The sequence below is a fragment of the Scomber japonicus genome, chromosome 21 (assembly GCF_027409825.1).
Source record: "Scomber japonicus isolate fScoJap1 chromosome 21, fScoJap1.pri, whole genome shotgun sequence".
NCBI classification, from domain to species: domain Eukaryota; kingdom Metazoa; phylum Chordata; class Actinopteri; order Scombriformes; family Scombridae; genus Scomber; species Scomber japonicus.
This window is the reverse complement of record NC_070598.1, coordinates 28,077,377-28,090,235: the sequence shown is the minus strand read 5'-3', so window position 1 is coordinate 28,090,235 and position 12,859 is coordinate 28,077,377. Positions and strand designations below refer to the sequence as shown.

Here is a 12,859-nt window from a genome sequence, read left to right as displayed (position 1 = left end):
AACATTATGATGCTGAGAAGCCAAACCCAGGTATGGACTGCCCCTGAATGGATGATGACAGACGATAATGAAGGTTCATCTCATTGCAGCTGTACTGCTGTTTATGCATGTTGGTCAGTCTGTCATTGCTTCTACACCACTGGGATATACAGTTACCAGTTTCTTAGTTCAACTAAGTTAGAATGATGTCAATGATATAAATGGTATGGACAAAGTGCTAGAAACATTAGTAGTGCTGGGCCATTATGGCAAAAATCTAAATCACGATTAATTGAACTTTTAACCTTGATTACGATTCATGAAGGATTATTTCCACCTTTGATGAACAATGATGTATTTTCACAGTTTCTTTAGTTAGTTTTTTGTATTTTGTGATATTTTCACATGAGTATCTTTAGGGAGTGAAAATAAAGATGTTTTAATGTGTGACGCTGTGGTTAATGTCTAGTTGACTTGATTAGAACTATGTAAAGATCATGGTTTGGGTTCAAATAATCACTGGAGACAAGTTTTCAAATTCCTTAAAGATATGCAACCTTTACTGTCATGGCAACAGTGAACATCACCATTAATTGACATGAGCAAGATTAAGTCCATTAGAGTTTCTAAATGTTAGTTTTGATTATTTTTCGATTCATTGCCCAGCCCTACCTATTAGTATAATGTAATACTATTCAACAGAAAATTAAAGTCAACACTTCTCTAAAACTGTTTCAACAAAAATAAAACATCAGAACCATAAATGAATGTAAGATTTAATGCAGAGCTGCTGGATTAGATTGCAATTGTTTGTGCTAGTTATGCCTAAAAACAGGTTACTAAGAGCAAACACAAAGTGAGTGACCTAAGAAGCACAGACTAAAAATATGAATATAATATTCTTCTCAAAGTCCAATTTTACTCCTCAACAAGTACCTAACAGGAGTCATCCTTGAAGGTGCTTCTATCCTGGCCCAGACAGCTGGACTGAGAGGATTTGGGACACTGATGGGTCTGCATGGAGTGAGCAGCATGAGAAAGCAGGGCTGGTTCCCCATGTAGCTCCTCTATAATATATATCTGCCAATCCTCTTCTCAGTGTCAGGGAGCAGGTACGGAGGATAAAAATGATAGAAAAGGAAGACTGTCTGTATTGACTGATTAATGACATAATGCCACAATGGGCATGTGGTTGTGTTACTATAAGGCTAATTTTGTCTTTAGGAGCCATTTAGGACTTCTAGGACTTCAATTCAAACACCCAAGCTCTATGCTATCTTATTTTATTCTGTTCTACCTTATTCTCCACTTATGCTGATGTTATCTACAATCCCTTTAAATGTTAATAGCAACTGGAAAGTGTCAATCTGCAAGAATATATCATGAAATTCAGCTTTCCTACAGAGACACACACATGGCTGGAAGAATCTCTGCCCTTTATGCAGAGAGACATGTGCATGGCAGGAATCACTGTCTGAGCTTGTAGTTACAGTGAGGGCTTACTGCAGCCAGCAGGTTAAATAAGGAATTACACAGGCTCTGTTACACAGTGCAGTGTGGTTCTAGTTACAGCACAAGCAGAATGTAAACCAGAGACTCAAATATAGTTCAGCAGAGATTTACTGAGATGAAATTAAAATTAGCATCCATCTGCAATACTATGGTATGTCAACTATAGAAAGCAAAGAGTACCTGCATTATCACTTCATTCATAACCTGACCCAACCACATCTGTACTCATGTAATGGCTAACAGGATTTTATCTGTGTGTATTTTTAATATATACTGATATATATTATGATATTTCACAATTTGCCTCCTCATTTAAGATTTTAGTTGTTTTTATCCGTGAGCTGTTATGCAAAAGGATTATTTGTCCATTGTTGTATGATATCTTTATTTTTATGTGACTTCTAGAAGAGGCGAGGGAAATTCAGTGAAGATCTGTCCTGCCTCCCCAGAAGACTGAATAGATTTATTTAAACAAGCAATGCTTCATCTAATCCAGTACACAGCACAGTTTCATGCAACCAAGATCTTCATTTAAACTGGCTACCTTGATCAACTATCACAGACAAAGTTCACATGTTCACAAATGATAAAGTGTGATATTTGTGTAATTTGAATGCCTGGCTATGGAGACTGTGTTCATGAAAAAGAAAAAGACAAAGGCTGTAAATAATGGAGGGGGTAGTGTGCTGTATGTATTGATGCATATCTGTCCTGTTAGACACTCCACAAAGCTTCAGAAAAGAAGTCTTGAACTGTTCTGTATACTATTATTATAAACACATTTGGATTATTCCATTGCACATATGTTTCTCTTATACTTCAGTAACAAACGTAATTATAACATTTACGACTTATTTGCATTATTACATTATGATTACACTTTTGAAAATGAAAACATGCTTAATAATGTGCACAAAGCAGGATGGCACTTCATTTTGGGAGAGTATGATATGCCTTTTGAATGTCTGAAATCAGCAAACATCATAGTAATTATAAACGGTATGGACAGATATAATTATCTCCCAACAGTAAATCACTTAAATGGATATAAAATGGCAATTCTGCAGCCATAAAGCTCCAGTTGACAAAGTAGGGGATCAATAGTTGAAACAATAAGTAACCTCTCCACATGGCTACAGCTGTTATAGCTGCATTGACTTGATAGATATTAAAATAAGGAAATAAGCTTAAAACTGAGACTAGAACATCTTGAAAGTATGACCAGTCATTTATCTTTTGTTTTTTGTCTTTTGAGAATGAGCACTGAATGGTCTGCTCACAGCCACATGCATAGTTTGACAGCTCAGCCCACTAAGTAGAGGCTTCAACACCAATCTCTCACCACAGAGGCACACAATGATGAAATAAACAAGCATCCTTTTAGGTAGACATCTAGTTTAGTTATCATCTTCAAACCAAATTGCCAAAGGTTCAAATGATCCAAAAAGTAAAAGCACCAGCACAGTATCTATCATGCAGAAGAGTGAACTAGAGTGGATACTTACAGGTGTAGGAAATGTGTCTTCTCCATCCCAGACAGTCCAGACCAATGGGGGTGCTCTGTGAGAAGCAGTGGGACTTGAGGGACATTCCTCTGAAGGTCTCCACTGGCCCCAAGGTAACTCCAGTAAGAGTCTGTGGGAATGAGAGACAAATGGTCCAAAACACTGATATGATCAATAAAAATAATATCAATTTATGCTGGGCTGGACATGAACATGTAAAGGACAGTCTCTTACTGGATGCAACTGAATGATATGCAATGAACTGAATATGAGATGAATGTGTTTGCATGCATCAAAGGGCAGAAAAGTGGAGGAAGAAGAGGCCAAGCATGAAACAGAAGACAAAATGAGGACAGAGACACCCAGATTTAATTTCCATGACAAACTGTCAGAAGCCACCAGACAGAAGCAGACAATCCATGAAGAACGAAAACTCAGAGGCAAGGCAGAGTAGGAAGAATAGGAGGATTACAAAGACTTCCAAGGTATTCCAGCTCACAGTGCTGTGGCTGCATCTTACTTTGTCCAGGTCTTCAGGTAAAAGTGTGTTGAGTTGGCCCAGACTTCCCCTGATGGATTTAGCCAGTTTGAGTTTGTTATTCTTTAGTTCCTCAATCCAGAGATCGTCTGAACACTTTCTGCGTTGCCGCTGGTCACCTCCACCATGACCTGCATCCACCCAGCGGCCAGTCCTCAGCCCGCCAAGGACCACAGAGACCTTCCCTTCTCCCTTTGCCTCCAACAGCTTTCTTGTTCTGGACTGGCTGGCAAGTCGACCGCCACTTTCTGTGCCCTTTTGAGTGCACAGTTAACTGGTTAGTCACAGTCACCTTTACTACACTAATTCTACTCCTTCATAGTCATCCAGGTATGGTGAACTGCTATGGATACTTAATGGTCGAGTTATTGTGAGAAATGACTTTGGATACAAGATAAGTGAAATAATGACAGTATCTTGTACTTTCATTCACTGGATAGGTAGATTGAGTTGGCTAGTCAATTCATATAGCTTCACACTTTTAGCATCCTAGCTATTCATTAAACGTGCAGATAGTGCTTACACAGGAGGGCTTACAAAAGTTAAAGACAGTGTAAAGTGAATTAGACATTTTCTTCTAAACACATTAAATAGGTCATAAATGTATTTCTAAAAAAGGTGGAAAAAACATTTCAACCATTTAGATTTGAATTGTGGAGCTAGGCTTCACAAACTGTGTTTCAACATTTCTGTGTTCAGGATTTAGTGGGCGGGTCTGAAAATCACTGCTGCGTTACGATTAGCATAAACCCGCCCCTGCTGCTGTAGAGGTATAAATACATTCAGCACACACTACTACTACTACAGTCTACAGTTAGCCGAGTTAACCGCCAAGCTAGCAACTCAGTTAGCAGCAGAAAGCTCTCAGACGTAACGTCCATGTTTCTGGTAGAGGTGGTGACTTTGATTGACAGGTGACACTTGGTAGGGGGCGGGGTTTCAGCGAACTCGGCAGGCACTCCCACAGCGTTTGGGAGCAGATAAAACTTTGAAGCCTAATTTCATATATTTGGCGATTTTTTTAATCATTCAAATTTGGCAGGGTGGTTAACAACACACTTTTCTGTGGTATGTCAAACTCAGAACACATATTTAGTCTTACTTTACACGGACTTTAATGGTGACATAACAAAAAATAAGGCAACTGAAATCTGGGCTCATGATCCTTCTCAAATATCCAGGCAGTTTCTTAATAATCTCCTCTATGTCAGCCTTGATTATTTTTTACACTTATCAAAATTGTGTAAAAATAGACATTTATTTATTTATAGAGCCCAAATTTCAAAATAGCTCACCTTACATGGTTTCACACATTTTACCACGCATGAAGTATATGGTGCAAAAACGTACATAACAGCCTAAACCCTGGAAAGGACAACAGCTGCACTCCATCTCCTCACTACAGTCCAACTAATGCAAAGCTCATATTACTGGCAGATTATTGGCAGATTGTATCTTATCACAGATACATCTGGCTACAAGTAATAAGAGAAATGCCAAAAATACTGTACGCTTACAAACGTACAAACATTTTGACTCTATGTAATAAGCTTGATGCACAGCAGTTCCACAGTGACTCATTACTCAAATTGCATTTGGTCAAAAGTTTATCTCAATCCAAATCAAACACCACTTTGCAGCAGGAAATAACACATTCCCGAGTTAAATCTATCTATGAAAAATAACTAAGACAAAAATTTTGAATTTAAGACCTGCAACCTGGGGGAAATGACAGTCAAACAGTGCTGATTTTAAAGACACATTTCTATAAAAATCATTTAAAGGATTATATAATCATTGGTAAATGGTTTTATGGTTAGAATGATTTTAGGTCCCTATATATTATATGTATGGGTTTTTTTCAAGGATCAAGGGTCAAAGTAAAGTATAACATAACAACATTTAGAACTACTGCTCAGTAACAGTATGTCACTGGATTTTTTTTTAGATGTATAAAATTGGGAGGGATTTTATAAAGATGTGATAGAGATTGGGTAACTCAGGGACAGCCAGAATGGACAGTTTTGCAGTATCTGTGAGTGATTCTGCAGTATGTTGTTTGTATCTGACTGGTTGGTCAATGTAATCTCTACCAACTGTCTCTAGTTAAACTCATATGGTAGGGCAGTGACACATCTCATCAGATTGAACATCAAATGTCCAGTTCATGTAAATACTGCATTTATACAAGAGGGATGACACTGCCTGTGTGTCAGGCAAATGGGGCTGTTAATGGCATTAGAGGGGAGAACAAAGAAATAAAAAATGGTAAGATACCCACACAGTTTGTTCTGACTATGTGATTAGTAAACTTGCAGTTGGCAGCTTATGGGTATTTAGGTGGGTGCCTAAATTGGGGAAAATCACATGTTGAAATAGCCTTCTCTATAGGCTCATTCTATTTTGAACCATGTGGGAGAAAGCCACAAGGGGGGAATAGACTTCAAGTTATCCTGCTCTGGCTGTGTATAACAGAGCTATTGTAGGAAACTGGCAGGGAGGTAAGACACCAGTAGCCAGCTAACTCACAGAATGGAAATCTACCACAATACTGGGGGCTGAGAGAGAGAAAGAGATGACTCTGCTGTTTCTCTCCTCCTCTTCATCCCATTCACAGATAGACACAAAGAAAGAGGGACTTGTTCCTTGTCCCAAACTAGACATTGACAAATATAGATACACTGGCAACCACCCTGAGACACACATAAACACACCATCCACTGCAGAGCCAGAGATTAACTAGCGTTGCTTTTTTCTCTTGTCATTCCAATTCAGAGTTAGTGTGTGTGAGTTTAACGTGAGGAGTAAACACTTTTCCCAGGGAGCTGGAGCCCCATTGGCATCTGGACCGAGGCCTGTTTTATCTAAACAGTTTTAGAATTACGTTTTACATGCAAAGTGGTAGGATATTTGACATTAGCAATTTGAATGCGTTCGATGTAAAAAACAAAACATTCTTATAAAAAGATTATAGTTTCTGTATAAAGACTACAATTTTATTTTTGCATTTTAGAATAATATACACAATGCATGACAAACTGTTTTTTATTACCTCTAATTCATTGATCTTACCTCTAATTCATTGATGGAGCCAATGGCATACAGGCTGATGTGTGACTGGCTGTCTACTCTGCCCTCGGCTGCATCCAGAGGGCTGAGGCTGAGACCAAGAGGGCTAGCTGAAGGTTTCAGGGTCTTAGGTCTCTCTGGGGGGTCTGTCAACCCCTCCGCACTGACTGATTGGCTCAGAAGTATAGGAGAGACAGAAGTGGCCCTTGCTGAGTGAGGGTAACGAAAAACTTTGCGCTGAGCTCCTGGCCTAGGACTGTTAGGTTTAGGGCTCATTGGTCGTAGAGGGCTCTCCGTCAAGCCTTCATTAGCCATTGGGTGGGACCTTGTCCAGGATGGTGAATGCTGATGAGTAAGGCCAGCTAGTGAGCAGGAGCTTAAAGGTGAAACTGGACTGGTGTGATTGCGCGATGGGTCTGCAGAGTAATCCAAAAATGGAGGTAGGCCAGACACACTCGCTGTGATTGGCAGACCATTTGGTGAAAGTTTTCTTCTCTGGCCTTCAGATTTGCACCCGTGGGGATTTTCATTTTCACTCCCTTGTGGAACACCACGCTTAGAGATAGGATCAGTGTGGCGCAGAGCTCTGACAGAGGATGGTGACCCTGGATTACTGAGCCTGTCCAGGAGTAAAGTGGATGTAAGGTCTCTGTGGTCCTGCCCAAGAGCAGTGTTACAGCATTCTCCATCTGGAACTGACATAGTTCTTTTCAGCAGCTCAGCCTCCCTGGCCTTCTTTAGCTTCCTCCAGGATTGTCTGGCTCTACCAGAATCTCCTTCAATGCCCACATTGGCCTGTTCCTCATTCTCTTTATCCATCAAACGTGACTCAAATAGGCTGGAAAGGGACTTGTGCGCCTGAGCAAAGCGCATGCGGATGTTTAAACTGTCGTTGCTCTTGCTTCTCTTGTAGGTCTGCCCATTAGGTGACTGGACTTGCTGAAGGAGGGGGTTGTCTGCGTTGGGTCCTCCATCACCCTCACCACTACTGCCTTGGCTGACTAGCTGGCGAACATGGCAAGTGCGGGGGGTAGAGGGGAGGAAGCCACAGTCCTCTCCCTCTATCCCGTAACTAAACGTTTGGGGGACTGTTTGGCTCTGTATATCGCCTTTGACGAAAACCTCATCATCTGAGTTGTCCCCCTGTGTCCCTTGCTCAGGCGGAAGGCCCTCACCTCCTCCAGCTGATAACTCCTGGGGTACCTCTTCATTTTTTGCACCCTTTGAGCCCTTAGACTTCCTAAACGAAGGCATTTTAGTAAAGACAGAAAACTTAGAACCTTTATTTCCTGTCTGGTTGTTTTTTGTTTTACTTCTCTTGGTTATTTTGTCAGTGCTGGCATTTTTGTCTGAAGTAGTAAATTTAGGATCATCCATCTCATCAAAGTTGCTATTAGTTGAGGTGTAAGACACAGCATCATAGGCAACAGTCACAGGTCTGCACCATTTATCGCTATTACTCCGTAGGAGAGGTGTTGTTGGTTTTAGCTCAGGTTCTAACTCAGCAGTGTTTAAAGACTCTTCTTCCTGCTCAGGCAGGAGGTGTGGACTCTTGGAACTGGAGATATCCCCTGAGAGGTTAACAGTATTCTTAACTTCCACAGCAGGCCTCATGATATCATGTTCTTTCTTTGTTTCTATCTTTAGATTATCCACTGCTGTACAACAGTTTTCCAGTGAACAATCTGCCTCCAGAATTGGCTCTAAGCTACTGACAGAAAGCAGGTTCAGGCTGACATCTGGCTGTGAGTACCTTACTACCTTCACCTCTGTGTGCTCTCTGCACTCCTCAGTCAGAGTATATTCTTCAAGTGAATCTGATGAGCTCCTTGTTGCTCTGCTGTGATCACCTGGCTGGCTACAATAGTGCCTCTCTTCTTTAAATTCACTGTCCACTAACAGGCGTCTGTTGTCTGACACTAAGTGTGTTGGGCCTTCATTTGTTGCTGAATTGGAGCACTTTGAATCTAGACTGTCTGCAAAAATCTTCTCAATACTTTTCTCTGTCTTTAGTTTTCCCAGCTCATTTGTATGAGCCAGGCTTGAATGGCAGTGGTCTTTCCCTATCCCAGATTCAGTGTCTTCACTGCTCCCCTTAACTCTGTAGTCCAATGAAAACAAGAACACCTCAGAATCTTCCTGGGGCTTGTCTATATCATCCAAGGGGTCAGATGTCACCTTTGTTGATGGCGTAACAACATGGCAAATTATTTTCTCACTGTTTTCCAAGTTGCCCTGGGCACCCCCTAAGAAACAGCCCAGGCCTTCCCCCCTGTCCAGCCCTGTACTGGCCTTGGTGTTATTGTTGGAGTCTGAGAGCAGAGAAAGAGACGCTTTCAGGCCACAGGGAGATTCAGGGAGCTCTGGCTCCTGCTGAACTTGCTTACAAAGACTAGAAACTGTGCTGACAATGGTCTCTGTGTTTGTCAAGGAAATGGCCTCTTGAACTACACCTGGGTGTTCTTTGCAACTGTCCTGAATAGACTCGGTATCAGCAGGACATGTTGATGTTTTTCCTATCTTATTAGACCCATGCTGAGTCAAATCGGCATCTGGATCACTGGCAAATGATTTGTGAATTACTCTCTGCTCACTTTGCTCAGAAAGTTTTGTCGTGCCAAGTTGTGACTGTACAAGACTAACATCGCTTACTGCTTCCACATCTTGTTCCTGGTCAAGATAAACATGACTGCCCTCCCCCTCCTGCTCCGTATTTTGCTGTAGAAGAGTGCAGGGTGATACGACCCTCTTCCTCTCTCCTCTCAAGTTCTCTGATAACAGAGGGGAGGTATCCTCTAGTCCTCGGTTGCTGGAGAAAAACAGCAGATTATTTGAGAAGGGGTGATGAGGCAGACATTCCTCAGACCCCCTAACAGTGCCAGACTGGATTTGATTTGAATCAGACCATGGTTCTATAGAGACTGACTGTACTCTCTCCAAAAGCTTATCCACAGAAGAGAGCTGTCTGGGGGTGTGTTTTTCTATTGCAGCATCCCCTTCATCAAAGTGATAAGTGATTAAATCCTTGGTTTGACCAGGTATTTTCCAAGGTTGTAACCTTGTACACTGGGGTTGTTTTTGATATGGTTGCCTCTCAATGAGCTCCTCCCTGTCTGGGCCTGCCAGTGGGACAGGTAAGGCTTGTTTTGAAACCTTTGGAACTACAGTCCGCTCCGTAGCACAGGTATCCAATGGAAAAGAATCTGTGGTCTCTGTGGAAAATGTGATGGAGGAACAGATTTCATTGACTGTCCCAGGTGGTTTAATCCTCTCTGTTGTAGTACCGACACACCTACACTGCTCTGGCTGGAAGCAGACACCTGACACCCATGCCTTATCCTGGGGCTTTGTTACACTGGTACAAACCTGAGGGTGGATCTCTGACAGTTCTCTGTTGGGGCCCTCACAAAGAGTTGGCGAACAGCAAATATCCACGTTGTGTGCTAATACATCGATTTTTGTATCAATGGTGTCTCTGAACTCTGATACACTGTTTGTGCCATGTGCCTCTGTGATGTTTGGACTTGCTACAACAAATTCTGTAATTAACTGAGGATCTGTGTATTTTGTCGCAGATTTAGAGTATGCTGGTGTACAATTAGAGTCAGATGTTTGTGCATTTGTTACATCAGTGAAATGAGTATCAACAATGCATATGCTATCTTTACAGTTACTCTCTATTTTGTGATGTGTACCATTAAAATATGTCCCCACACTCTTGCACAAGTCCCTTTCATCCTTGCTATGCTCTTTTATGGTCTGTGTCTTCCTGTCTTCATTGATTAGACTCTGATGCTCTACATTTTCTCTCTGTATGTGATGTCTGTCATTAGAGTCAGTGTTGCATCTATGTGAACCTGGGCTTTCCTCTACATAGTAAGTACTGAGCAGAGGTACATTCTCTACTTCTACATCCTGGACATTACAGATTTCTGATCTTTGTCTGTCTATGCTCTCTACATGTTTTCTATCTGTGTTTCCTGTCCATAATCGTGTCTCATGTTGGTATGTGCTTTGCCATTGTTGTGTCTCCACAGTCTTGTCATCTGTGGTTTCTATATGTACTGTGCATGATTCTGTCACTATGATGGGATTACTTTCTTCACGCTGAGTTTGTAAAAGTTCTGTCACTTCCTGAGTGTCTGGGCTAGTTACCTTTATGTCAAAGGTGTCTGTTTTGTGCTGGCTTTGTACATGTAGACTGCAAACAGCCTCTAAACTGGACTGTCCTTGGTTCAAGTCTGGTTTTAGTGTCTCTGTAATTGTTTGGGGTAGGATCTCTGTTGAGCACAGGTCTCTGGTGCTGAATTTCAAAGGGAGATCAGGATTCTCCGGGCTTTTCCTCCTATTACAGTTGGATCGTCTAACATAAGTCTCTCTGACATCTCTCTGGCCGTCCTTAGCTGACACCGACTCTCTCCTCCGTGCTTTACTCTGACCAACGTGGAAGCTGCCACATGTTGCTTGCCGACCAACATAGATGTCCTCCAGTCCCAGCAGGGCATCCAGGGAGTCCTCCGCATCTGGACTCAAATCTGACAGGGTGTCGCTGTGCCATGAGTGGGAGTCAAAATACTCATCAGACGTGTCACCCCCTTCTATGCTTCTCTCACACCATTCCAGGGAGTCAACACCCAATTCCCCCTCCTCTGAGCCTAATCTTTCAGAGAGTTGGGAAGAGTCTTCAAGGGCTTCCTGGGGCTGTGGAGACAGTGAAGAAGAGGAGGGTCAGATGGAGATCAGTGCAGGGCGTTTAATATAATGCTGCAATAATTATGGACTACAGAAGTATCAGTCATTAGTACTAGGGTCTGACCCTTACTGGACTTTTGGGGCTGATGCTGATGACTATATTAGGTATAAAAAGAGTATAAAAATCCCAATATCAACATAATCAAATATAATACATTCCAATAATCCAATGTGACAAAGCTATGTAATGAAGGCCTGATATTTTACAGCTTAACAATAGGCTATACTTTATTCTATAAAATGACATAAGTTCACTGAAAAAGGGAATTGAATAGTATAATAAATTACCATACATAAATAAAAATGCATAGAACAAAAACAAAACATATGTATAATTGTGCTCTAGTCATTACTAAGGCAATATGAACATTTGTTGATTTTAATACACAGAGTTAACCAAATCAACAAGTGAACAAGTGCTACAATTATGTATGATATTCAAGAGTAAACATATTAACATCCCTGCTGCGACAATGCACTTCCCCCATCCAAATAAATGAGAGAGCAGCAGTTTTTCAAATAGAGCTAATGTCAGTGTGAACACTGCTATTAGGTGAAATACAGATACATTTTTGTTCCTACCCACACATATGTTGCACCAATCAAATCACAAAGAAAGGAGGGGTTGGTAGAACTGTGATGAAGGGGGATCCTGGTCCACCTGTTTTTGTTCTTATTGTAATTTTATGTTACTTGTTTTTTCCTTTTTCTTTTCTTTTTTTAAAAATTGTCTTTTTGTTTTTATCTTTTTATTTAAAATGTTATTGCATTTTATGTCTTTACTACTTTATTTGAATTAGTTATGATTATTTTTTTAGTACAAACATTGTTAGAGCTGCAAATGTGCATTTAGTTTGACAAATTCATAATTTAGCTATTAATGAGAGCAAAGGACAACAAGTTGACAATAGTGTACATTTCTTGTGGGTGATTCTACATGAATTCCACAACTGCAGCTGAGCGGATCAACTAGTACATCATTCATTCTATCCGGAAGCAACCAAGTAGTCTAAACAGTGACCGTCATAATGTGAAATATCACACCTACAGAAGTGAAGGCAGAAACGGTGACAAAAAACATTGGATTCCAGCATGTTAGAGGAGTATTGTAGCACTCTATGTCTACTGGAGAGGAAAAAGGTAGATTATAGCATATGCTGAAACCCATTACACCGTATGCTGAGATGCAAGCTGGCATGACACGTTCACAAGCAATATGCTGACTATAATGTGTAAACATAGGCAGGAAAATGACATGTACAGACATGCAATCATTTCCCATTCAAGCTCTTTCTAACATTTAGCATTTCAGCTGAATGTAGGTTACCATTCTGTAAAGAAACAAAACACCACCTGACTTTAAATTAAACAGCTGTTCTGTGTTTACTTTCAAACTGCATCTTCTCTGCATCCAGCAATGTGTTAACATATATGTGTCACTTTATGGAGGTGTTTGAGGAGCAGGCTGTGTGCGCAGCTCAGGTCATGTCTGTCTCTTTCACCA

General features: G+C 41.0%; 1 protein-coding gene across 1 annotated transcript in view; it reads right to left on the bottom strand.

Annotated features, from left to right (window-relative positions):
* arhgef4 (Rho guanine nucleotide exchange factor (GEF) 4) overlaps nt 1–3,560 on the bottom strand; it is a 65,277-nt gene extending 61,717 nt beyond the window's left edge. Inside the window, exons 1-2 of the mRNA XM_053342513.1 lie at nt 3,517–3,560; nt 2,997–3,126 (exon numbers count right to left, since the gene is read on the bottom strand). Coding sequence (XP_053198488.1) covers nt 2,997–3,081 — 85 coding nt within the window. The 5' untranslated portion in view covers nt 3,082–3,126; nt 3,517–3,560. The remainder of the gene's footprint in view (nt 1–2,996; nt 3,127–3,516) is intronic.
* Nucleotides 3,561–12,859: the final 9,299 nt, after the last annotated feature.